The 24,863-nt window shown below is 43.5% G+C and overlaps 1 protein-coding gene across 1 annotated transcript; it reads right to left on the bottom strand.

Moving 5' to 3' along the window:
• Positions 1 to 4,902: 4,902 nt before the first annotated feature.
• Positions 4,903 to 23,113, bottom strand: CDK7 (cyclin dependent kinase 7). Its single transcript, XM_072137731.1, has 12 exons — positions 22,947 to 23,113; positions 18,642 to 18,701; positions 16,258 to 16,291; positions 12,405 to 12,472; positions 11,354 to 11,422; positions 10,264 to 10,374; positions 8,798 to 8,916; positions 8,559 to 8,658; positions 8,346 to 8,432; positions 7,849 to 7,998; positions 6,684 to 6,831; positions 4,903 to 6,568 (listed from the first exon to the last, which is right to left on the bottom strand). The coding sequence occupies exons 1-12, from the start codon at positions 23,028 to 23,030 to the stop codon at positions 6,540 to 6,542; spliced, it is 1,059 nt and encodes a 352-aa protein (XP_071993832.1). The 5' UTR covers positions 23,031 to 23,113; the 3' UTR covers positions 4,903 to 6,539.
• Between the last annotated feature and the right edge of the window lie 1,750 nt (positions 23,114 to 24,863).

Genomic DNA, 24,863 nt, shown 5'->3' with positions numbered 1-24,863 from the left:
AGCAGGGTGATGTATGTGTGCAGATATATACATAGTGCAGCATGGTGATATATATATTGCAGTAGGGTGATGTATGCTGATTTATATAGTACAGGAGGGTGATGTGTAGTTATATATAGTGCAGCAGGGTGATGTGTAGTTATATATATATAGTACAGGAGGGTGATGTGTGCTGATATATATATATAGTACAGGAGGGTGATGTGTAGTTATATATAGTGCAGCAGGGTGATGTGTAGTGATATATGTATAGTACAGGAGGGTGATGTGTGCTGATATATATATAGTACAGGAGGGTGATGTGTAGTTATATATAGTGCAGCAGGGTGATGTGTAGTTATATATATATAGTACAGGAGGGTGATGTGTGCTGATACATATATAGTACAGGAGGGTGATGTGTAGTGATATATATATATATATATAGTACAGGAGGGTGATGTGCAGTGATATATATAGTGCAGCAGGGTGATGTGTAGTTATATATAGTGCAGGAGGGTGATGTGTGGTGATACATATATAGTACAGGAGGGTTATGTGTGGTGATTGATATATATAGTACAGGAGGGTGATGTGTGGTGATATACACTCACCGGCCACTTTATTAGGCACACCTGTCCAACTGCTCGTTAACACTTAATTTCTAATCAGCCAATCACATGGCGGCAACTCAGTGCATTTAGGCATGTAGACATGGTCAAGACAATCTCCTGCAGTTCAAACCGAGCATCAGTATGGGGAAGAAAAGTGATTTGAGTGTCTTTGAACGAAGCATGGTTGTTGGTGCCAGAAGTGCTGGTCTGAGTATTTCAGAAACTGCTGATCTACTGGGATTTTCACGCACAACCATCTCTAGGGTTTACAGAGAATGGTCCGAAAAAGAAAAAACATCCAGTGAGCGGCAGTTCTGTGGGCGGAAATGCCTTGTTGAGGTCAGAGAAGAATGGGCAGACTGGTTCGAGCTGATAGAAAGGCAACAGTGACTCAAATCGCCACCCGTTACAACCAAGGTAGGCAGAAGAGCATCTCTGAACTCACAGTACGTCGAACTTTGAGGCAGATGGGCTACAGCAGCAGAAGACCACACCGGGTGCCACTCCTTTCAGCTAAGAACAGGAAACTGAGGCTACAATTTGCACAAGCTCATCGAAATTGGACAGTAGAAGATTGGAAAAACGTTGCCTGGCCTGATGAGTCTCGATTTCTGCTGCGACATTCGGATGATAGGGTCAGAATTTGGCGTCAACAACATGAAAGCATGGATCCATCCTGCCTTGTATCAACGGTTCAGGCTGGTGGTGGTGGTGCCATCGTGTGGGGAATATTTTCTTGGCACTCTTTGGGCCCCTTGGTACCAATTGAGCATCGTTGCAACGCCACAGCCTACCTGAGTATTGTTGCTGACCATGTCCATCCCTTTATGAGCACAATGTACCCTGTAACATCTGATGGCTACTTTCAGCAGGATAATGCGCCATGTCATAAAGCTGGAATCATCTCAGACTGGTTTCTTGAACATGACAATGAGGTCACTGTACTCAATTGGCCTCCACAGTCACCAGACCTCAATCCAATAGAGCATCTTTGGGATGTGGTGGAACGGGAGATTCGCATCATGGATGTGCAGCTGACAAATCTGCGGCAACTGTGTGATGCCATCATGTCAATATGGACCAAAATCTTCCAGCACCTTGTTGAATCTATGCCACGAAGAATTGAGGCCGTTCTGAAGGCAAAAGGGGGTCCAACCCGTTACTAACATGGTGTACCTAATAAAGTGGCCGGTGAGTGTATATAGTGCAGCAGGGTGATGTGTAGTTATATATATATATATAGTACAGGAGGGTGATATGTGGTGATATATTTAGTACAATAAGAGGGGTGGTGTCTGTTGGTGAATACAGTGCAAGAGGGTGATGTGTGCTGGTGTATACAGTGCGGGAGGGCTACTATGTAGTGGTACACAGGAGTGCCAGAGGGGGTACTATGTAGTGGTACACAGGGGTGCGGGAGGGGTACTATGTAGTGGTACACAGGAGTGCCAGAGGGGGTACTATGTAGTGGTACACAGGGGTGCGGGAGGGCTACTGTGTAGTGGTACACAGGGGTGCGGGAGGGCTACTGTGTAGTGGTACACAGGGGTGCGGGAGGGCTACTATGTAGTGGTACACAGGGGTGCGGGAGGGCTACTATGTAGTGGTACACAGGGGTGCGGGAGGGCTACTATGTAGTGGTACACAGGGGTGCGGGAGGGCTACTATGTAGTGGTACACAGGGGTGCGGGAGGGCTACTATGTAGTGGTACACAGGGGTGCGGGAGGGCTACTATGTAGTGGTACACAGGGGTGCGGGAGGGCTACTATGTAGTGGTACACAGGGGTGCGGGAGGGCTACTATGTAGTGGTACACAGGGGTGCGGGAGGGCTACTATGTAGTGGTACACAGGGGTGCGGGAGGGCTACTATTTAGTGGTACACAGGGGTGCGGGAGGGCTACTATTTAGTGGTACACAGGGGTGCGGGAGGGTAGTTATGTAGTGGTACACAGGGGTGCGGGAGGGGTACTATGTAGTGGTACACAGGAGTGCGGGAGGGTAGTTATGTAGTGGTACACAGTAGGGGTGGAGGGTTTTAGCCAAACCAACAACCGGTCTTGAACTTTTAAAGAAGTTTGGGGTCAGCGGACATGAACTTTGTGGTTCGGCTCTGCTTATCACTACTTAACATGCCTCTGCCTTGTTGTAATAAAGATAAGAATCTCACCTTTCAGATCACATCAGGCTTATGGTTCTGGGAGCTACAGATAGTTAGACAGTGGGGAAAATGTAGTTCTGTAGTTTACAAAGGTTGAATCCTGCACCAAGTTTGTGGCAATAATTTACATTCTGAGGCTTTTTAAAAATCTGCGGGTTATAGGACAGAAATAATGCATTGTCTGTCCCCCAGCCTAAAGGTATATGAACATACACCACCCAAGTAAAGCAATAAGACACTCTTTATGGACCTATTGTAAGTAAGTGTTGGTTACATTGTTTATAGTGTGTACATAACCTCTCACACTGCAAATGTCCAAGTACAAGCCAGAGTTCTATAGACCGAAACTAGGACCTTACATGTAAACTCACCCAAACTATAAAGAAGTTTATAGAGGCAAAACCCATGCCAACCCAACCTGTATCCCGTACAGCACAATATTCTGGGGACGCATGGACCCCAGAATAGGAAATGGTTAAGTCTAATGAGGCATTAATGTGTCACACTGGTCAAGTGGTACTTGGCACTGGCAGAATACACAAGGAGGTGCACACACAGTTTCTTTTCACAAGTAAATGCACAAAAACAAGAAATCCCAAAATAAGAGGCCGTATGCTACTGAGGCGACATGTCATGGCTTAATGTGCGCTGGAAAGACCCTTTCATGGTCGCCGGACCACGCTGTCTGGCTCTCATCAATGGGGCCAATTAGGGAACAATGGAAGCCATTCCAAGTGCAGATAAAAGGAGGAAGACCAGAACTAGGGAGTCACATTTCACCAAGGCCCAGCTCTGAAAAGTGACCTCACAATGGCGCGGTTAACCATTTGCATTTCCACTGAATGTCTTCATTGTTAGGACTGCAAAAGAAAACTTATTTGTTGAGGGAGGACGACAAGAGCTGGTGCTGGGAGGGGGTCATTACTGAGCTAGTGCGGGGGTATGGGGTCACAATGCTACATTACACTTCATCTCCATCGTGGTCCTTTAATCCAGAGCCCAGATGTTCATTTCTAATGAATAGGATGTTATTTTATTTTTTTTAAATCTATGAAATTATCATAGGTTGTAATAGAAATTATAATCCTCCTTGATGTGCATTGTGTGAAACATGACACAGGAATTTTATTTGCAACAATTTAAAAAGACACTTGTAGAAAACATAAAACAGGGCAAATATAGGGTTACTCATAATATACTTCCCCTTATAAACTTTCTCTGCGGGTAATGTGACCTCTACGCAGCAGAGCTCTGGACATCCCGTGTTCTGATTCCGGCATATGCACACTGATCCAGTCACGGATATAGAAGTAGTAATGATGAAGAGGTTCTGCACATGGCAATACATGCCCGGAGGTCACATGACCAGCAGATCCCAGCTGACTCCCCTAGGATCTTATACCTACCTTGTTAAAGTCTTCTAAAATTGGCCAACACCTTTGAGTACCATTCTTCACTATTATCCACAAGAATCCAAAGAAAAACAATAGGATGCTAACTACACCAATCCTTGTACTCACTTCCTCCAGAGACAAAGGCCACATTAGCCAGCATTTGGCAGGAATTGTGTGCTTAATGGGACCAGTTATTAGACCATTTAAAGGGGTTGTCTGACTATTAACTCTAGAGATGGGCTCTTAAACAAACAAAAAAAACAAAAACTGTACTTACCTTCCCTGGCACTTCCACACTGCCATGCTCCCGTTGGTTTACAGTATCAGGCACTGGCCCAGGGGATGGGTTGGCGTGCCTACCCCTGTAAACAAAACAGGTGCACAGGAGACCGGGGAAGGAAAGTACAAGTTTTTAAAAAAATTTTTTACAAATATGTTTTCTCCCATCAGCAGGATAAGGGACAAACTACTGGGACCAATGCTGTTCATCAAAAAGGGTTAATAACAATTATTCCTTTATGTATATAGCATGCACACAGATTACGCAGCGCTACACAGAGCTTGCCAAATCAGTCCCTGTCCCCATGGGGCTCACAATCTAATTAACCTACCAGTATGTTTTGGAGTGTTGGAGGAAACTGGAGGAAACAAATGCAAACACGGAGAGAACATACAAACTCCCTTTGCCTGATTGGAGTGGTGGGTTAGGCACAGCTACCATTAAATCTCCACGAGTCTGGTGGAAATTGCCGAATACAGACTATACATAGTTTGCAGGCCTATTTACTAAAGTCCAAAAATGGGAGACCCCAACATGCAAGTGTAAAATATATATATGAATGAAAAGACACAAAACCCACTGCAACAATAAAATCAATAGAATATCAGATATTCCTACGTTTAATTAACAGAACTAAACATCTTAGATAACAGGTTATTACTGGCATCTTCATAAAACAAGAAACAACCACAATGCTCATGTTACCCTGTACACACACAAATTAAATGTACCATATATACTTGAGTATAAGCCGAGTTTTTCAGCACAAAAAATGTGCTGAAAAACTCACACTCGACTTAGACACGAGTCAAAAAAAAAAAAAGTTAACTCTCACCTTTCCGACGCCCCCCACAGGTCTTCTGTTTGATCCGCCTGGCAGCGGTGGAAGATCGTGTGTGTGTGTGTGTGTGTGTGTGTGTGTGTGTGTGTGTGTGTGTGTGTGTGTGTGTGTGTGTGTGTGTGTGTGTGTGTGTGTGTGTGTGTGTGTGTGTGTGTGTGTGTGTGTGTGTGTGTGTGTGTGTGTGTGTGTGTGTGTGTGTGTGTGTGTGTGTGTGTGTGTGTGTGTGTGTGTGTGGTTTTCACAGTTTTTAGTGGTAACAGAGGCCTCGGCTTACACTCGAGTATATATGGTACATATATTGCTATTATATTATACAGTGATGGACTGGAAAGATAGAAATGGGGGTTTTCCCACAGTATTCGGTCATGGACTATCCATTGAACGGGTGAAAACCGATACCCCTTTGGCACTGACTGCTGGCACCACCATTAAAACTTCCACAAACCTTGCATATCCCTGATAGACATTTCAAAATGTGATATGGGGCCCATTTTGCCAATCAGCAGTAGTTATAACTTTTTTGTTAAATTTATGATAACTTGCCATTAGATGGGGCACCCCTTATATTGTGGTTTCCAAGGCAGTTGTTAAATTGTGTCCTTGAAGATCAGCTTACATAAAGATCAGAAGAAACGATCTAAAGGGATTGTAAAAAAAAAAAATTAGCACATTATGCCCCTTATCCACAGGATACAGATATGCATCTGAGCGCTGGGACCCCCAACAATTCCAAGAAGGGGACCCCAGTGTGCAGAAAGCAGGGGTCCTCCATCTCCTTGGATGGTCCATGCACATCTACAAGTGCACCTCTAAAGTAGTGTAATCTGCAGCAGATTTTCCACAGCAAATCCTTCCATAGAATCTGCTGCGGATACTGACCAAGTGCAATCACCCCAGGGAATATTTTGCATATATTGAAAACATTTATAAAGTCGCTGTGCTGCATTTCCACTGTTATCAAAGAAAGATTAGGATTTTTTTTTATTTAGTTTCCACTTTCATCCATCATCCCAGCATAGTGCAACTCCAAAACAGATGGTCAGATTGTGATTAAAATAAATATATGAATATTCAAGAATTTTTTCAGTTGAGATGTTTATACAGATTGGCTAATGATAAAAATATTACTATCCACAGCAGTAAGAACTATGTATTATACAATATATTACAAAGTTGATGCTTAAGTTCACTACAGGTCGCCATGTTCCAAGTTTGACGCTGTGTGAAATAGCAGCAATCCTTCTCAGTGGTTAATGGTGTGCGATCCAAAGTCAGAAATTGAGCTTTTTCACAATGTTCTCTGAAAAACAAGTGAAAATGTAAAAATTATGATGACCTTTATAATATGGGGGATTTACATTGAAATAGACCGAAACTATATAAAACGATTATAACATATGCAGTCTAAGACTTACTTTGATCTGAACCTTCCACCCGTTTCCTCTCGATACCGAGGGCAAGGTTTTGCTTCTCTTTCAGCGCTTCCACAGAACAGTTGGGTTGTGGTAATAAATGCCCCGGTGTTGGCGCAGGTCGGTTAGCAAAATATTTTTTCCGTAATGCCTAAAACCCAAAAAATTGATTGTTAAAGGGGTCGTCCAGTCACAACAAGTTAGCCCCCATCCACAGGGTAAGGTGCAAGTTGCTAATCGGTTGGAGTCTCCGTGATGGGTCACAGGAACAAGGGTCCGTTTTAACCCCATTGACCTCCAAAAGTGTACATGTGCACTTCTGTTCCATTCACGGTCTATAAAACTAATGGAGACAGCAGAGCATGGTGCTCAGATATCAGATATGATATTGTTGAATACAGAGGCAGAGGGCATACTTGACTGGCTGCTTTATACATCGCGGGTACAACAGACCCAGTTTTCGTGATCTGTGTGGGTCCAATCAAGGAGACCCCCGCCGATCATTCAGTTAGCTGCTATAATAATAAATAATTCATTTATATAGCGCACACAGATTACGCAGTGCTGCACAGAGCTTACCAAATCTGTCCCTGTCCCCATGGGCCTCACAATATAACCAACCTACCAGTATGTTTTGGAGTGTGGGAGGAAACCAGAGGACCCGGAGGAAAACCACACAAACACGGAGATAACATACAAACTCTTTGCAGAGGTTGACCTGGGACTTGAACCCAGGTCCCCAGAGCTGCACGGCAGTAGTGCTAACCACTGAGCCACTGTGCTGCTATCCTGTGAATAGGGGGATAACTTGTTGTGACTGGACAACTTCTTTAAGCTTCACAACTCAAACATTATCATCAGAGCCCCATACCTAATAATCGGATTTCCATTGATGGCTCTCTAAAAGATTTATCCCTGAAGGTTGATCTATTACAACATTTGGGTCCCTTAAACGAGTGACAAGTCCCAATTTAGTTGGCCTCATCCCTATCTGTTGCCATTTTCATAAATTGAATATTGTCGTCTATCCGAGAGGAGATGTGAAGCTTCCCAACATTGAATTCAATAGATTTTGTATGCACTGCAAGCGACAATATCTACAACATATTAATAGTGGATCCCACCCACGAGAGATAGATACAGATAGAAATGTTTTGGAGCCACGTACTTGTGAAGCTGTGCATCTTGTACAAGGGTTAAATATGAACAAACCCTGTAGAAGTTCAAGGAGGTCGTCTCCTGCTGCGCTGAAGATAAGATGGAGAGGTGTCCCCGGAAAACTCTTAAAAGTGACATAATCTGGTAAACTAGACATACCCTGCACAATAAACAACAGAAATGTACAAATCATTAGTAATTGCCACCACGGGTCATATCACTAGACCTCACGCAAAGAGAAAAGCTGAGGTCACGGAGACTTGCAGAGCGATGGGCGCTGTGTACTACACAATACCACATAGATACAGACACTAAATAGTTTAATCTCTAAATATGTAGTCCAAGGGGTATTCCATATTTTATGTATCAATCTCCAATCTTTAGGACCAGTAAGGTCCAACATCTGGCTTTGCAGATGATCAGCTGAAGCAATTGGTCCAATGATCATATCAATATATAGATGCCCATTCACAGCGTATACTACATTTGTGTAGGCAGAAGACTCACCGGCCACTGATCTTCTGTCGGAGTGCCTAGAGTCTCAAATATTTTTGTAAGTTGATCCAGATCAGAATCCCCAGGCAAGAATGGAACCTAAAATACAAAAAAAAAAAAAAAATATTATTTTTTCTATATATTTATTAGATATCAATCAAATCTCACTGTAATGACAATGCCCCCCCCCCCCCCCCCCCCCCATGTTCAAAATATACAACTTACCCTTAACAACAGTTCTGCTAGGATACAACCCACGGCCCACATGTCCACACCTACACCGTACATCCTGGCACCAAATAGTAACTCCGGTGATCGGTACCACCTGAAAAGTAGAATTAATTCAGAATGTCATTTGTAATCTGCACATTGTAAGGAGCTTACATGATGAGATTTTTTTCTCCCCGAACCACAAATCATGACCTTGTACTCCCACATGATCACGTTATCACTATCCCACCTACCTGGTGACCACTTGATGAGTGTATATTCTGTTTGGACTCCCAAATGATTTTGCCAAACCAAAATCTGCCAGCTTAAGGACCCCGTTCTCATCTAGCAACAAGTTGTTTGGTTTCAAATCCTACGAGAGACAAATTTGCCAAATTTATATTGACACAATACGCAACCACATTCATCATCATTTAGAATGTCAGCTCTGCGGTCCCATAAAACCAAACCTATCACCTGGAGGTTTGGTGCACCCATTTTCCAGTTTAAAGAGAACCCATCAGGCAAAATAACCCCCCTAAACTAAATATATTTTCATAAACTGCCATTAGAGAGCATTGCCTCTATCCCTTCATTGTCCCTCTACATGCCTGTAAACCTAAGCAATGAGGTCCTAAAGCTGTATGCAAATGACCTGTGAAATGTCCCATGAAGCATTAGCATATTCAAGCTGTCCAGCTTATTCATGAGTGGGAGGCACAGCCACACCCCCAGTGCATGTATAATGATGTGCTTCCTGGTGCTGGCGCCCCCTGCAGCCTGTGTGTGTATAGGAGAGATACAACAGCTCCAGGCAGCCATGTTATAGCAGAACATGTCAGGTACTTGTGTAGCTGATGTCTGTGTCTCACACACAGGAGGATGCAGCATGTCAGCAGATGCAGCACACACACTAGCATTACACACAGACATGAGCAGGGGGAGGAGAGGGGAGGGGTGACATCACTGCCTCTGACCATGTGACCAGCCTCATTTACATAATAAAGAAAATATGATTTTACAATGATAAATGTATCAAATAACTAGATAAAGGCTGGGATGGGATCCTTGTGAGCTGCTCTAACAGGTAGAGGTGACAGGACTAGTGACAAAGACCTGATGACAGGTGTCCTTTAAGGAAGTTGATGGGGGGGTTTTATTAAGGCTGAACAGTAAAACCAGGCACTCACTCACGGCCTCAATCATAGTGCACCGAAATCAAGTTCTCTGTATACAGGCCATGCTCATGATGCAGAACACTTTACCTACAAGACTACGGGGGATACATATCAAGTTGCCAAAACATTGTCTGGAATTTAGTGCGGGATTCAATAATTATTTACTTTTAGTCTACAGGTTGTTACGGACACAGTGATACTATATTTGTATGGTTTGTGTTTAGACTTTTTTGTGCATTATATGTCTCTTTACATGGGGCTCGTTATGGGGCTTATGCACACTTTTATTAATTTAATTTTTTTTACACTTTTTCCTTAGATCCACCATGGGACATTTACAAGCAATCATCCGATTGCTTGTTCATGATAATACCCTGTAATACTAATGTATTGCAGGGTATAAGCAGTGTCAGCCTATGCTGTGTCAGACGCCATATTACAGGCTCTGCCTGCAGACAGCCCTGGGGTCCCGATTGGACCTGAGGGCTGCCATAGGAACGATCGGCACCCTTTGCACTATAGTAATAAGTGGCATCACTTACCCTATGCAGGATCCACAGATGATGTAAGTACTCCAGGCCTTGCAGAGTCATCAGCATGTAAGACTTAATATGTGCTGGAGTGAGTACCAAGCTTGTATCCCTTATAATAGCCTGAAAAATAAAAGCCATCACTTTAGTATTTAGAGAAAACACTCAGTAGCTCTACAAATAGTGGTATTCCCTATAGCAACCTGTGGGGCTAAAGATCAATGCTAAACTTTACATCATAAACTATGCCCTATTTAGAGGTAATGGTGTCTGATCATCACAGGGGATTCCGCTAGTGTCCACACTTGTGCACTACACCTCTGAATAAAGTACAGGCAGTCCCCAGGTTACGTACAGGATAGGTTCTGTAGGTTTGTTCTTAAGTTGAATTTGTATGCAAGTTGGAACTGTATACTTTATCATTGTAACCCCCAGCCATTTTTTTGCGGTCTCTGTGACAATTGGATTTTAAAAATGTTGGATTGTCATAAGAACCAGGAATAACAAAAAAGCTTCATTGCAGACACCTGTGATAATTGTAATAGATGTTTATTGTAGCTTAAGGCTAAAATACAGAAAATTACCAACATCCAGGGGTCCATTTGTAAGTAGGGGTCATCTGTAAGTTGGGTGTTCTTAATAGGGGACCGCCTGTATATGGGACTGAAGAAGATACCCAAGCTAAACCCACTGTTACTCCCACAGAGCCTGAATTGTCACCAAATCTGATTTAGTTGTGATTTCCACCATCCCAGGTTAACCAATGCCAATGTTTTCAGATATCTACTGTCAGATGGGTGAAGCCAGGTCGTCCGATCCCACCAAGGACCTCTCCTCTGACAGTAGAAAAAAAAAAAAAAAACTAAATTTGGGGAACTGGATACTGAAACTTCCCAAAAATACTGTATATAGTAATCTCTACAGTCAGAAGGACTGAAGCAGGTGGCCCGGCACTGCCCATTCGTCAGAGCTAAAAATTGCTCAGAAATGATGGCCAATTTTGAATCATTTATACGGTGCCCTCAGTAAAATACTGGCAACTAAATGATGTCATGATATAATACTGATTGTTAATATAATGTATTAATCTGCTGTGCTTCACCTCTAGATCTGTTTCCATGAAATCGAACACTAGACTTATGTTTGATTTGTGGCCAAATGCGTCCAAAAGCTGCAATGAGAAAAATATTCATGTAAAAAAATGTCACACACTTTAGATGGCAAGGCATTGAAAAAGTACTGAGGCCATTAAGAGGGGGAAATAGCATAAAAAAAAAACTATACATAAGAGAATCCTATTGGATTTTCCTAGTGCAAACTCGCCAACAGCAAGGAATCAAACTAAGGCCCCATGCATACGGCCGTCGGGGAGAACGCATGTATGGCCGCAAACTTGCAGCCGTACACATGTCCCCCCATAGATGGCAATGGCCACACTGAGCGATACGGTGCAGCACACATGCGGCTCCGCACACGTGGAAAAGATAGGACATGTCGGGTTATGAGTTCCACTTATAGAGGAATTTTTTTTTTTTAGGTTTGTATTTCCTCCTTTATACCAATCTATTATAGTTATGTTCTAATATATGATTGCATGCCATTTCCGTTCTGTGCATACCAATATGTTTCATGCGGTAGCTCTAGTTACAGTCCAATAGCACACTATTCACACTACATCCATTCACTTTCAGTAGTGTGAATTAGGTCACGTGACCATCTTCACATTTGTTTTAAATGGAGCAATCAGGTACGTTAGCCAGACTTTGACAAAGACGACATTGCCCGATTTTAATGGCTATAATAAAAACATGTAGAATTTTATCCTGATGCTGGAGGGCCGTTCTTTCCCATTTATACATGTTAAAATAGTTACACAGTGGATCGTGTTCATCGTTACATAGTGCACATATGAAATCAGAAAGTCACCCATTTTTTTCTTTTAAATTTTTCATGTCATTGAGGCTTGTTTTTTGCAGGACAAGTGGTAGAATTCAATGGCACCATTCTAGCGTACTTACAGCGCGCATTGATGAGCTCTTTGGGACAGACAATAATAGTCTCTGGTCACAGGAGAAGACAATTAAATGTCCCCATCATGAAGCACAATTCTGCAGGATTATAAAATTGACCCTAGCCCTGCCCTGTATACTTACACCTATGATGTTTGGATGGCTCAGCTCCTGGAGGAGTTTGATTTCTCGTAATGCAGTTCTGTTTATACCTGTAACATATAATAAAAGTATCCATCATTTAGTCTGCAGATATCTGCAGGTATGCAACGAGGCCATTCGGGCCGACTCAGAATACACCAAAGCTATATCACCCAACCTTGGTAAAGTATATTTGTACACCATACAGACTACTGATACACCTCTTCGTAGGTGAAAATAGTATATAATACTATATAATGCCTTATTTTTTTCTCTTTGTTTATCTGCCTCTCACCTATTTTTAAAACCAAATGAAAAATATGTTAAAAAAAAAAAAAAAATTAATAAAAAAGAAGAACAGATCCTGTGTCAGGGGGACACACAGCAGCGTGTAAGGGCGCTTGGTATACACTACTACATGTACATGGATGATATCCTTTAAATCAGAGTGCTTTCCAGAAAATCTCTTTATAGCAAACCTTCAACTTCAGTATGTTATAAGTGTAAATAAAAGTTTAACCTTGTGAACGTAACATCACAGGGGTACACCATAAGGAGTCACGATCTTAGGACATTGTGACATCTGGCAGCAGCTTATCACACAGGAACAAAGACTACTACATGGCTGATCCCTCTTCATTCGGATGTTCGGTCGCGAGGACCACCGTGACACCCACCTATCAACACTGGAAGCATAGAACATAGCCGGAAAAACAGCTCCATCTCTGAGCTGCAATCAGCTAAGCAGTGCTACTCATAGATTGTAAGCTCTCTTGAGCCGGCCCAAACTCTTATGGTTTCATCTGACAATGTTATTACTATGTAATGTTATTTTATCTGAATATGTCCCATGATGTGTACAGCGCTGCAGAATATGATGGCGCTTTATAATTTACAGTATTTTTCGGACTATAAGGCTCACCGGAATATAAGGCGCACCATCAATAAATGCCTGCTAAAACGTTTAGGTTCATATATAAGCCACACCGGAGTATAAGGCGCACCAGATTATAAGGATAAATGACCAGCAGGTGGCAGACCTGTGCACAGTTCAAGGCAGCTGTTGTCTGTAAGTACGGTTCATTTATAAGGCGCACTGGACTATAAGGCGCACCTTTGATTTCTGAGAAAATCAAAGGATTTTTAGTGCGGCTTAGTAGAAAAATACGGTACTCATTTTTACAACCAGCACAGAATTATATTGTCTGAAAAAAAAAAAAAAAACCTAAATCCAGCTGAATCCATTCACTGTGCATTTAGATGGAGCCAGACACTGGTGTCAGGACACATTTACACTCCTGTTCCCGAGCGGCTATTACCCTAGAGGTCATAGTGCACTGGTGATTTGCCTCTGGGTATAACAATCCTTTCCTGTATCCTAGGGAAGACATTGTACACAATGAATGGCTACTAAACATCTCCATTAGTCAGGTCCCAGAATAAGGCGGGTAAACACTGCGCTCGCTGAATACACACATACAACACAAACTCGGTTTGTGACCAGAACATTCCCAGACTTCTCCCCAGTAGCCGTATAAAAGACACAGCGGGAGGGAACGTCAGGAGAGATGCGAGTCCTATCCTGATCCTGCTACAAACTTTAAAGGGATTTTACAGGAATTAAAATGATAAAATAAACACTGATCAGCTGTGTACAGGATTGGGGATACAACTAATAACTGCAGTCCCCACCTCTAACTTAGGTGATGTGAAATTAGTTCAATAGAACCTGAGAAATCTATAGTGACATGATAAATAGTACAACGTACATAGTTCTAGAACGAAAGACTGAAGATCCATGCAAAACACTGTGGAATACCCCATGTACCCCGAGATCCAGCTCCCATGGATGAGAAGCCACTAGGTTTATAAACTCAGCTACAGGTTTAGGGATCGGCCTAAAGAAAATTTTAAGAAGGCTCTGGGACACCATCTAGTGGTCACAAGCTGCTATTGGATGATGCAGTAAAATAGCAGAAACTGTACACTATAATAAGTCTATGGGGGAGATTTATCAGAAGTGTCTAATGTAAAACTCTTCTATTTGCCTATAGCAGCGATGGCGAACCTATGGCACGCGTGCCACATGCGGCACGCAGAGCTGTTCCTGTGGGCACGCGGGAGCGCTGAATGTTATTGTGGTTCCCATAGAAACCACTGCCGGGAGAAGAGAGCAGCATGGTACAGCTGCTCCCATATAATAAAATTGGGCAGGGGCATAAGGATCTGGCCCTTAGATACAGGGGTCCAGCGGCTGCACTGTTCAATGTGCTCTTTTGGGACCCCTGAGCACAGTAATATCGGCAGGAAGGCAGTCATTGCTCTGCCTTCCCCCCTGCTAAAGCCGGGACTCACACAGAGGGCTGGTCACCTGACCCGACCAGCCAATAGGAGAGGAGAGGAGGGAAGAGGAATCACCAGAGCCCGGGCTGCATGTAGCTGCTGCAGTATAGAAAGGTAATAAATGACATACATAAAGTGTAGCATCAGCTCATTCTCCCCTGCTATCCTGTAAATATAAACTACATCATGCAGCTATTCATATCTTTCCAGCACCCTCATATCTATCTATGTATCTATCTATGTATGTATCTATCTATGTATCTATCTATGTATCTATCTATTATGTATCATCTATCTATCTATCTATGTATCTATCTATGTATCTATCTATGTATCTATCTATGTATCTATCTATGTATCTATCTATTATGTATCATCTATCTATGTATCTATCTATGTATCTATCTATCTATCTATGTATCTATCTATTATGTATCATCTATCTATGTATCTATCTATCTATGTATCTATCTATCTATCTATGTATCTCATATCTATGTATCTATCTATGTATCTATCTATCTATCATCTCATATCTATGTATCTATCTATGTATGTATCTATGTATGTATCTATCTTTCCATCTATCTATCTATCTATCATCTATCTCATATCTATCTATCTCTCTCTCTCATATCTATCTCTCTGTCTGTCTCATATCTATGTATCTAGAAAAATGATCTATCTATCTATCAGGGCCCACTGGTGTCTTGTTACACCACTGGGATTGGGGTCACGTATAAAGGTCAGCAGACCCCTATATGTGACATATGACATAGCTATAAATAAAATACATCAATATTAAAATGGGGCAATTCTCTCTATAATGCTGGTTATCAGCTGCAGGTGTACCTGAGCTCTGCCCCAATCCTTCCCCTGAACAGTATACAACAGTTTTAGGCGAGCAGCGGACAACAGTACACTGCCAGGATTTTTTAACGTTTATTACAGAAGTCCCTATATAAAACACCTATGTGTTTTTTTTTTTTAAATTTTGTCTTGGCACTTTGCTATAAGTAAGTTGGGTTTGAGTTGCATTTTGGGCACTCGGCCTCTAAAAGGTTCGCCATCACTGGCCTATAGCAACCAATCAAAGCTCAGCTTTACTTCTATAAAAGGCTACGGGAAAATGAAAGAGGAGCCCTGATTGGTTGCCTCAGTTTAGCTCTCAGACACTTCTGATAAATCTCCCCCTATATGTCCATTGCACCATCATGTTCTGCAGCCCTTAATAGGCCATGGGGCACAAAATAGGACATTACAGAGTAAAACAAGGAGTTTCTTAAGAACGCTAAAATGGCGCTGGAAATTCGTAGTTTTGGATAAAAATGTATTTATACAAATTAAAAGTCCATTGGAATGTGGAATGATAGAAAACATAAAAGTACTGAAAGGAGTGAGGTCCCTAGGACATAAATACACACATCATACATTAAGCAGATAGCATTTTGTTCGCCAGGGATGGCATAACACTGAAAATTCTGGCGCTTTATAAAAGAGAACCTGGACTTACCATCATTGGCTTCTGCTCTGTGGCCCAGCTTTATCTATAAAAGACAGAATAATATTCACAAATAAAAGAAAAAGCAAAGTACAAATCTCTTGGATAAAATATGTAGTGTAATCCACAAGAGGTTGTTTGCAAACCTTCAGCTGGGGCCCCTAGGTGCTTAAATTACCAGCTATTCACTATGTAAGGCTACATAGTCCTAACCTTCAGTCACCCCCCTTTCTAGTAGGGGACACATGGAAGGGGCCGACGGAAAGATAAGACCATGGGAGCGGCGCCATTCAGAGCAGATTTGTATTGTCATTGTACAGGCTATAAAATTTTAATTTTTTTGGTAGTGCAAACATATGAGGCTTGAGTTGAGATACAAATGTATAGATAATTAATTTTGGGGGTCTATAACTAATTCATGAGATTTTATTAACTATTTCAAGGGGGATACAAAAGAAATGATCAATTTTTATTTTGGATTTTAAACATTTTTCCCCTGCTTGCCATTATATAAAAATAATATTTTATCTTTATTCTCAGGTTCATAACGATTACAGTGATACCTCATTTATAGAATTTTTCTCATCTTTGCTCAATTTTACTGAGCAAAACCAATATTGGAGGAAATCACTTTTTTTTTTTTACTATCAATAACTATTCAGTGTCATAACTCCTTTTTTTTCTGTTGACAGATCTAGATGAGGGCTTATTTTTTTGCGAAAAAAATTGTTCTTTTCAGTCGTATAATATTATTTAATTTTTTTTTTTTTTTTTTTTACACACACCGAGCTGGTTCAATATTGTTTCAGATTTATTGTACCGATTGATGCGGAGATACCATATATATACTTTGTGTTTTATATTCTTTATTTGGATTTTATAAATTGGTCTGATTAGGGAACTTTTATTTTATTTAATTATAAAATGATTTTCACTTTTTTTTTTTTTTTTTTTTTTTACATTTCCCAGACTTGGGCGTGAATAAGCATTCATTTGATCGCTTGTTCACGCCCTTACACTGCAATAAGGCCGAGGGGGACCGCTGCGGTCATACTTGATCCTAGGTTTTTCCGATCCCAGGTTTTAGTGCCAGGTCTGGGCTGTGATGTGGAAGCCCAGCACCGGCTACCAGCCAGACCGGATGTCCCTCAATTTTCTTCTCATGTGCCGCCGTAGAAAGGCGGCACGTCAGAAGAAGTACCTTCAATGACCGCCGTAGGGGTTAAAGAATTCCAGACATTATTTGCAATGGTGCTGTGTGGCATATCCTCAAACACTACCCATAATAAAAGGTGCGTTTCGGTCTCAATTGGTCCAAGTGTAAGTGTAGCATTGGTGTACATATGGTCTCTACAATTTGTAAGGCAATAGGTTAGAGAGTAAGTCTCAGTATCCGCAAGAAGAGTAGATGGTAGGGGTAGAATCACACCAGACTCCCTATATACGATTAAACTTGTCCGGGCAATGTTGTGTTTGAATATCTGATTTGCTTAATATTGGCCTTCCACCTCCTCCACTATACCATCAAAGAGCGATGCATTTTCTGGGAATAAATAATGATTCTTGTAAAAATATTCTGCGGTAGTAGGACCAGGTTTCATTGGACAGTAGCTCTAGCAAACAAGTTTCGGATGTTTAAGGTGCATGCAGTGAGATCAAGTCCGATAGTAAGGTTCTTACCCTTTCCCAAAAAAGCACAATAGGAGGGCATGTGCCAGAAGTGGGCTTCCAGGCAGCCACATTGTGGTCAGGCCATGTTGGGTGTGCGCTCCAGCCCCCTCGGGCTCATTTGTATACAGTATTTCATCCTGTTAGTAGATGTCCTTTAAACTATCAGGTCCTGAAGCTGTATGCATATGACCTGATTGAGTCCAATGAGTCATTATCATATTTAGCAGTTCAGCTTATTCATGACTAGGAGGAACAGCCACACCCCCAGTGCTTGACTGACAGCCTGTATAATGGTGTGATGTATAATGGTGTAATGGCTCCTCCATGTGCTTCCTGGTGCTGGCGCCCCCTGCAGCCTGTGTGTCTATGTGATACTCCTATACACATGACCGACAGCCTGCAGCTTGTTTATGTACGAGACACTCCTATACACATGACTGACAGCCTGTATAATGGTGTGAGGTATAATGGTGTAATGTCTCCTCCATGTGTTTCCTGGTGCTGGTGCCCACTGCAGCCTGTGGCAAGTATGAGATACTCCTATACACATGACTGACAGCCTGTATAATGGTGTGATGGCTCCTCCATGTGCTTCCTGGTGCTAGCTCCCCCTGCAGTCTGTGTAATGATACGACACTCCTGGAGCAGAAAAGTTCCAAATAAAAGACGCAATGGTTGGAACCGGTGACAGGTCCTGTGTAAATGGTATATACAGTGCGACTTACCTTTTTAATTGCCACTATTTTATCCGTGATCTTATCCCTTGCTTTGTAGACTGTGGCAAACTAGAAATGAACATACAAAAACAGTAAGAACATACATGTCATCAGGTTATTACTGTACATGACACAGGATCCAGATGATAAAATCCTCAGTACCTGCTTGTAGATCCTGCCAAATCTGGATGGAAAATGGAGGCTTCCCGCTGTGTGCACATGGCCATACCAGTATGTACAGAAATACTTACATGTAACACAGACTTTCAGCCTGTAATTCTTGCATATTTTCAAGGCCAGTAATTAATCTTTTAACAAGGTTTCACCTTAACCTGTGGCTAATGGATAACAAGGTGATTGGTAAGGATCTGACAGCTGAGACCCCCTCCAATCCTGAGAACGGGGTCACTGGTGGATGAAGATGGGGAGCTGGAGATAGGTGAGCACTGCTCTCATCCTGCTGCCCCACCTATTATTTAGAATGGAATCCCCTTCCTTTGGAGAGGAGGGCTCCCGTTCTCGTGAAGGGTAGGGGTCCTAGCAGTCGGACAAACACAATCAGCTTACAAACATGGTACAACGACTTTAATAGGCAATGCCCATGAAATATGTTAAAGGGCATCTACCACCAGGATGAAGGATTGTATGCAAATGATCCTGAGGGGCTCCAGGGTCTATAGGTGTTAATGGAGCCTGGAGCCCCTCAGGTTCATTTGCATACAGTCTTTCATCCTGGTGGGAGATGTCCTTTAAGCATAACCAGAGAACATGCATCTTTAAAATGAAGCCCCATACACTGTCAGCAGTGGTGAGGATTTTATGTAAAGAAGTAGTGAGATATGACCTTCCATAACGCTGGTTTAATTCTATGGGTGTAGGATAAGCAGCCCTGCTGAGCTCTATGCGGTTTACATTAAATCACAACCACCGGTGACTGTCTGTGAGGCATGGGGTGCTGTAAGATGTGGCTGCAGGCCTCCATTTTTAATGGGGAACTTGTCAGCAGATATTGACCTAGTATAACACAACTAGTGCGTTGCCAAGCAAATTACCACCCGTCTAGATCATGTTGCTTTCATGGTATCAACCTGAAAACCAACTTTAAAGTGAGATGTAAATTAGATGTATAATGTCATGGAGGTGGAGAGTTCAGCACTGAAGTCAAGCTCTGCTTTCGGCTGTTACTGGAATCAAGCACCAGAGCAGAGGGGATGTTCTAAGGTGGGAGCTAAACTCTCCTCCCTCCATGACTTTATACAACAATTTACAACTCACTTCAAAATCCATTATCTGCATGATGCCACCGCGCTGGGCCATAGAAGATGACATAAAATGGAAGGTCTGAAACTGCTAACCAACATACCGGTGGTGGTTTACTAGGTCCACTAAGGCTGACAGGTTCCTTTTAAGAGCTTATGCACACAGACCACGCTCTGTCCCGGGGATGGTAGGCCAAGCATCATAGTTATATCCACTTCTAGGAATTCCTGCGCTGTACTGAGAACATGATCACATTATGATGCAGTGGTTCTGCAGGGAAGAAGGGACGCCTTGCATCATATGTGATAAATGTACTCCTGTCCTCACACAGAGTTTGGTCTGAAAAAAGCAGCTATTAGGCTACATGCACACTGCAGTGTGCGGGGAGAGGAGGAGGAGGAGGTGAGCGCAGCTCACCCCCGCCCCTCTCCATAGGAACATATGGGCCACGACGCCGTAATACAGGAAAAGCTAGGACATGTCCTATCTGTTCCCGGGCTACGGAGTGGTACAGTGCCGCACGTGTGCTGCACCGTACCGCTACCGTACAATGCCGTGAGCCCATAGAAGTGTATGGGGGACGTATATCGGCCGTATATATGTCCCCCATACATGTGTGTGAATTCAGCCTTACACTGAGGGGAGTACAGAGCCCAACAACCCATAAGATTAAATGGAGAACACACACCTATCACCGTTATTTATTAAATTATTTATTCTGTTCCCTTAAAAAGAATGGCTGGACCATTATACAAGCTCTTATACCCCATATATCACCCCCTCATCCGCATAGACCGTAAGCTCTTGTGTCACCCCCTCATCCGCATGGACCGTAAGCTCTTGTGTCACCCCCTCATCCGCATGGACCGTAAGCTCTTGTGTCACCCCCTCATCCGCATGGACCGTAAGCTCTTGTGTCACCCCCTCATCCGCATGGACCGTAAGCTCTTGTGTCACCCCCTCATCCGCATGGACCGTAAGCTCTTGTGTCACCCCCTCATCCGCATGGACCGTAAGCTCTTGTGTCACCCCCTCATCCGCATGGACCGTAAGCTCTTGTGTCACCCCCTCATCCGCATGGACCGTAAGCTCTTGTGTCACCCCCTCATCCGCATGGACCGTAAGCTCTTGTGTCACCCCCTCATCCGCATGGACCGTAAGCTCTTGTGTCACCCCCTCATCCGCATGGACCGTAAGCTCTTGTGTCACCCCCTCATCCGCATGGACCGTAAGCTCTTGTGTCACCCCCTCATCCGCATGGACCGTAAGCTCTTGTGTCACCCCCTCATCCGCATGGACCGTAAGCTCTTGTGTCACCCCCTCATCCGCATGGACCGTAAGCTCTTGTGTCACCCCCTCATCCGCATGGACCGTAAGCTCTTGTGTCACCCCCTCATCCGCATGGACCGTAAGCTCTTGTGTCACCCCCTCATCCGCATGGACCGTAAGCTCTTGTGTCACCCCCTCATCCGCATGGACCGTAAGCTCTTGTGTCACCCCCTCATCCGCATGGACCGTAAGCTCTTGTGTCACCCCCTCATCCGCATGGACCGTAAGCTCTTGTGTCACCCCCTCATCCGCATGGACCGTAAGCTCTTGTGTCACCCCCTCATCCGCATGGACCGTAAGCTCTTGTGTCACCCCCTCATCCGCATGGACCGTAAGCTCTTGTGTCACCCCCTCATCCGCATGGACCGTAAGCTCTTGTGTCACCCCCTCATCCGCATGGACCGTAAGCTCTTGTGTCACCCCCTCATCCGCATGGACCGTAAGCTCTTGTGTCACCCCCTCATCCGCATGGACCGTAAGCTCTTGTGTCACCCCCTCATCCGCATGGACCGTAAGCTCTTGTGTCACCCCCTCATCCGCATGGACCGTAAGCTCTTGTGTCACCCCCTCATCCGCATGGACCGTAAGCTCTTGTGTCACCCCCTCATCCGCATGGACCGTAAGCTCTTGTGTCACCCCCTCATCCGCATAGACCGTAAGCTCTTGTGTCACCCCCTCATCCGCATAGACCGTAAGCTCTTGTGTCACCCCCTCATCCGCATAGACCGTAAGCTCTTGTGTCACCCCCTCATCCGCATAGACCGTAAGTTCTTGTGTCACCCCCTCATCCGCATAGACCGTAAGCTCTTGTGTCACCCCCTCATCCGCATAGACCGTAAACTCTTGTGTCACCCCCTCATCCTCATAGACCGTAAGCTCTTGTGTCACCCCCTCATCCGCATAGACCGTAAGCTCTTGTGTCACCCCCTCATCCGCATAGACCGTAAGCTCTTGTGTCACCCCCTCATCCTCATAGACCGTAAGCTCTTGTGTCACCCCCTCATCCTCATAGACTGTAAGCTCTTGTGTCACCCCCTCATCCGCATAGACCGTAAGCTCTTGTGTCACCCCCTCATCCGCATAGACCGTAAGCTCTTGTGTCACCCCCTCATCCGCATAGACTGTAAGCTCTTGTGTCACATCCTCATAGACAGTAAGCTCTTGTGTCACCCCCTCATCCTCATAGACCGTAAGCTCTTGTGTCACCCCCTCATCCTCATAGACCGTAAGCTCTTGTGTCACCCCCTCATCCTCATAGACCGTAAGCTCTTGTGTCACCCCCTCATCCGCATAGACCGTAAGCTCTTGTGTCACCCCCCTCATCGACTGTAAGCTCTTGTGTCCCTATGATATGTAAAGCGTTACAATATATGACAGCGCTAAATAAATATTATTACATATGTGTTCAGTCGCTTTATTTATTTGGGGTATTATTTGAGGACCTATGTTCCCCTGATCACTGTAATGACTCCTGCTCATTGGCAATTTATTGGGTAAGGAATTTAAAGTGACTGGAAAGTCCCTTTAAGTCGATACTCATAAGATACAAGACACTTATCACCCTTCACACCTGACTACAGGGTCATAAAGTAAGGGAGTTTCGTGGAAAATTCTCAGACTTAGGTAACGGATTAATAAATGGAAATGCTGCCCCCATATGTGCAGGTGCGGCACTACACGTCCCAGCAGAGCGCGCACTGTGCACATGGTGTAGTGATGACCTACCTGTCCCTCCCCTAAGAAGTCCAGCTTCTCGTACTGCTTGGCCCGGGAGCGCTCCTCTATCCTGACGGCCGCTGCAGCTTCCATTATCCCCGGTTACCTCCACCTGCCTGACAACATCGGCATTTAACATTAAGCCCCGCCTCCAAGCCATTTCCGGCGGCGGCAGTAGCGCAGCTATGACGCAACACGCATAATTGACGCTAGAGGTCAAACAAGCGCCGCCATCTTTGTGGTGATATTTGTACTGCATTCTGTAAAGTGTACAATAAGAATTCCACTCCGCTAACATGGACACTAATTCACTATAACACACCCCCTCTAGTGCTGACATTTGCGCTTCACACAACTGCCACTAGTTCTCACTGACTTCCGGTTAGTACAGCACATGTTTGACCATGTGGTGCTGCTGCTGTTTCTATGGTTACCAAAATTCTAAAGATGCAAAGCAGCACTGGCTGTGGGTTCTATATGAATGTGTTGCATAGAGAATTTATTTTATGCATTCATCCATAGCACCAACATATTCAGCAGTGATGTATAGCGTGTCATGACTCTGATCCAGCATCTCCTGTTGTGTCTCTACACATTCATCATCATGAGACCCTTCTATATATAACCCTGTCTATTCTACTACGCAGAACCTGCAGCACTGCCTACCCTATAGTATGGCATGTCATACTACACAAAAGACAGTCCCACCTAAGGCATGAAACATTTACAAAATCAATAATAAACCAGGGACACTTACTCATAGACCCGGCCCTGTGACTGTGGTAATCTTCTTATATTTGTTATCCATGGCCTCCTTCCTTCTAATATCAACGTTTAAAATTATGCTAATAAGCCCTAAGGGATCCTCTGCCCTGAAGCTTCACATGCTGTTACACTGTCAACTCCCCCGCAGCACTACCTCCCTCCCTCTGACTGCTAGTTTTAGCACACAGTGGGAGAGAGGGTGCTCCTGTGCAATATAACAACCTGGGAAGCTACAGCATGAATGGGCCCTGGTAACACCCCCCTTCCCCAGAGCCATTCTGCTCAGTAGTGTCATTTTAAAATTATCTTGTGTTCTGATGCTTTTTTTAAAAAATTATTTCTGCTGTACTAGTTTATATGTCATCCACCACAATGGCTTTGTACAATGCTGTTTGCCAAACTCGCTGCAATTGTGGTTTGATTGTCCAAGCATTTAAAGAACTGCTCCGCCGTAAGTTTTCTTCAGATTAAAATTCTAATAATAATCTAATAAATATCCATATAACGGAACGGTTATTAAAAGTGGCCTCGTATTAGATGGAGTCCAAGTTTAATCTTGGCTAATGTATTGACATTGCTTTATGAAATGCATGAAAAATAAATCACCAGTCTATCTGCTGTTCAGCTGTTCTTTTCTATTATATAGAGCTGTATGAGAATAGTAAATAGCTCGACTGTTCCATCTACCCACATAAGAACTTATTTAGACCTTATTTTATCCATGTGTGTGTTTAATGTCACAGGAAAAACAAATATACTAATTTTTCTGTGTGGCTTTAAAGGAAATCTACCATTTGATTTGATGCATTATGAAGCAAACGTACCTTGAGATTGCTGTAGCTACACTGATGCAGGATCATATCTTAGTTAATCCCTGTGCTGAGTGGTTTTGCTGAAAAAAACACAATAACATTTAGGACCTTGGGAAAGCTGCATTCCAAGATTGCACAAGTTACACAAGCTTGTATTACACAGTGGGGCACATTTACTATGGTGTTGCCGACAGTATTCTGTCTCTCTTTCCGCATGTTCTTTTCTCCGAACCATTTATTATTTGGCGGCGCCAGAAAATTAGCTTTTTTCCCCCGGCCCCGACTCAAATCCGAAAAGGGGCGTGGTTTTGGCGGAGTGAATGGTCCGACACAATTAACAAATGTCGTA

This window comes from Engystomops pustulosus, chromosome 1, assembly GCF_040894005.1.
Source record: "Engystomops pustulosus chromosome 1, aEngPut4.maternal, whole genome shotgun sequence".
In the NCBI taxonomy this organism is placed as follows: Eukaryota; Metazoa; Chordata; class Amphibia; order Anura; family Leptodactylidae; genus Engystomops; species Engystomops pustulosus.
This window is presented reverse-complemented; position numbering and strand designations above follow the sequence as displayed.

Excerpts from the sequence above, each read along its gene's own strand:
- CDK7 (XM_072137731.1), bottom strand. The coding sequence starts at position 23,030 with ATGGAAGCTGCAGCGGCCGTCAGGATAGAGGAGCGCTCCCGGGCCAAG. Across the intron at positions 7,999-8,345 it reads CGACAGAAGATCAGTGGCCG|GGTATGTCTAGTTTACCAGA; the intron begins GTGAGTCTTCTG and ends TTTATTGTGCAG. Across the intron at positions 6,569-6,683 it reads GGTGGAAGGTTCAGATCAAA|AGAACATTGTGAAAAAGCTC; the intron begins GTAAGTCTTAGA and ends CTTGTTTTTCAG.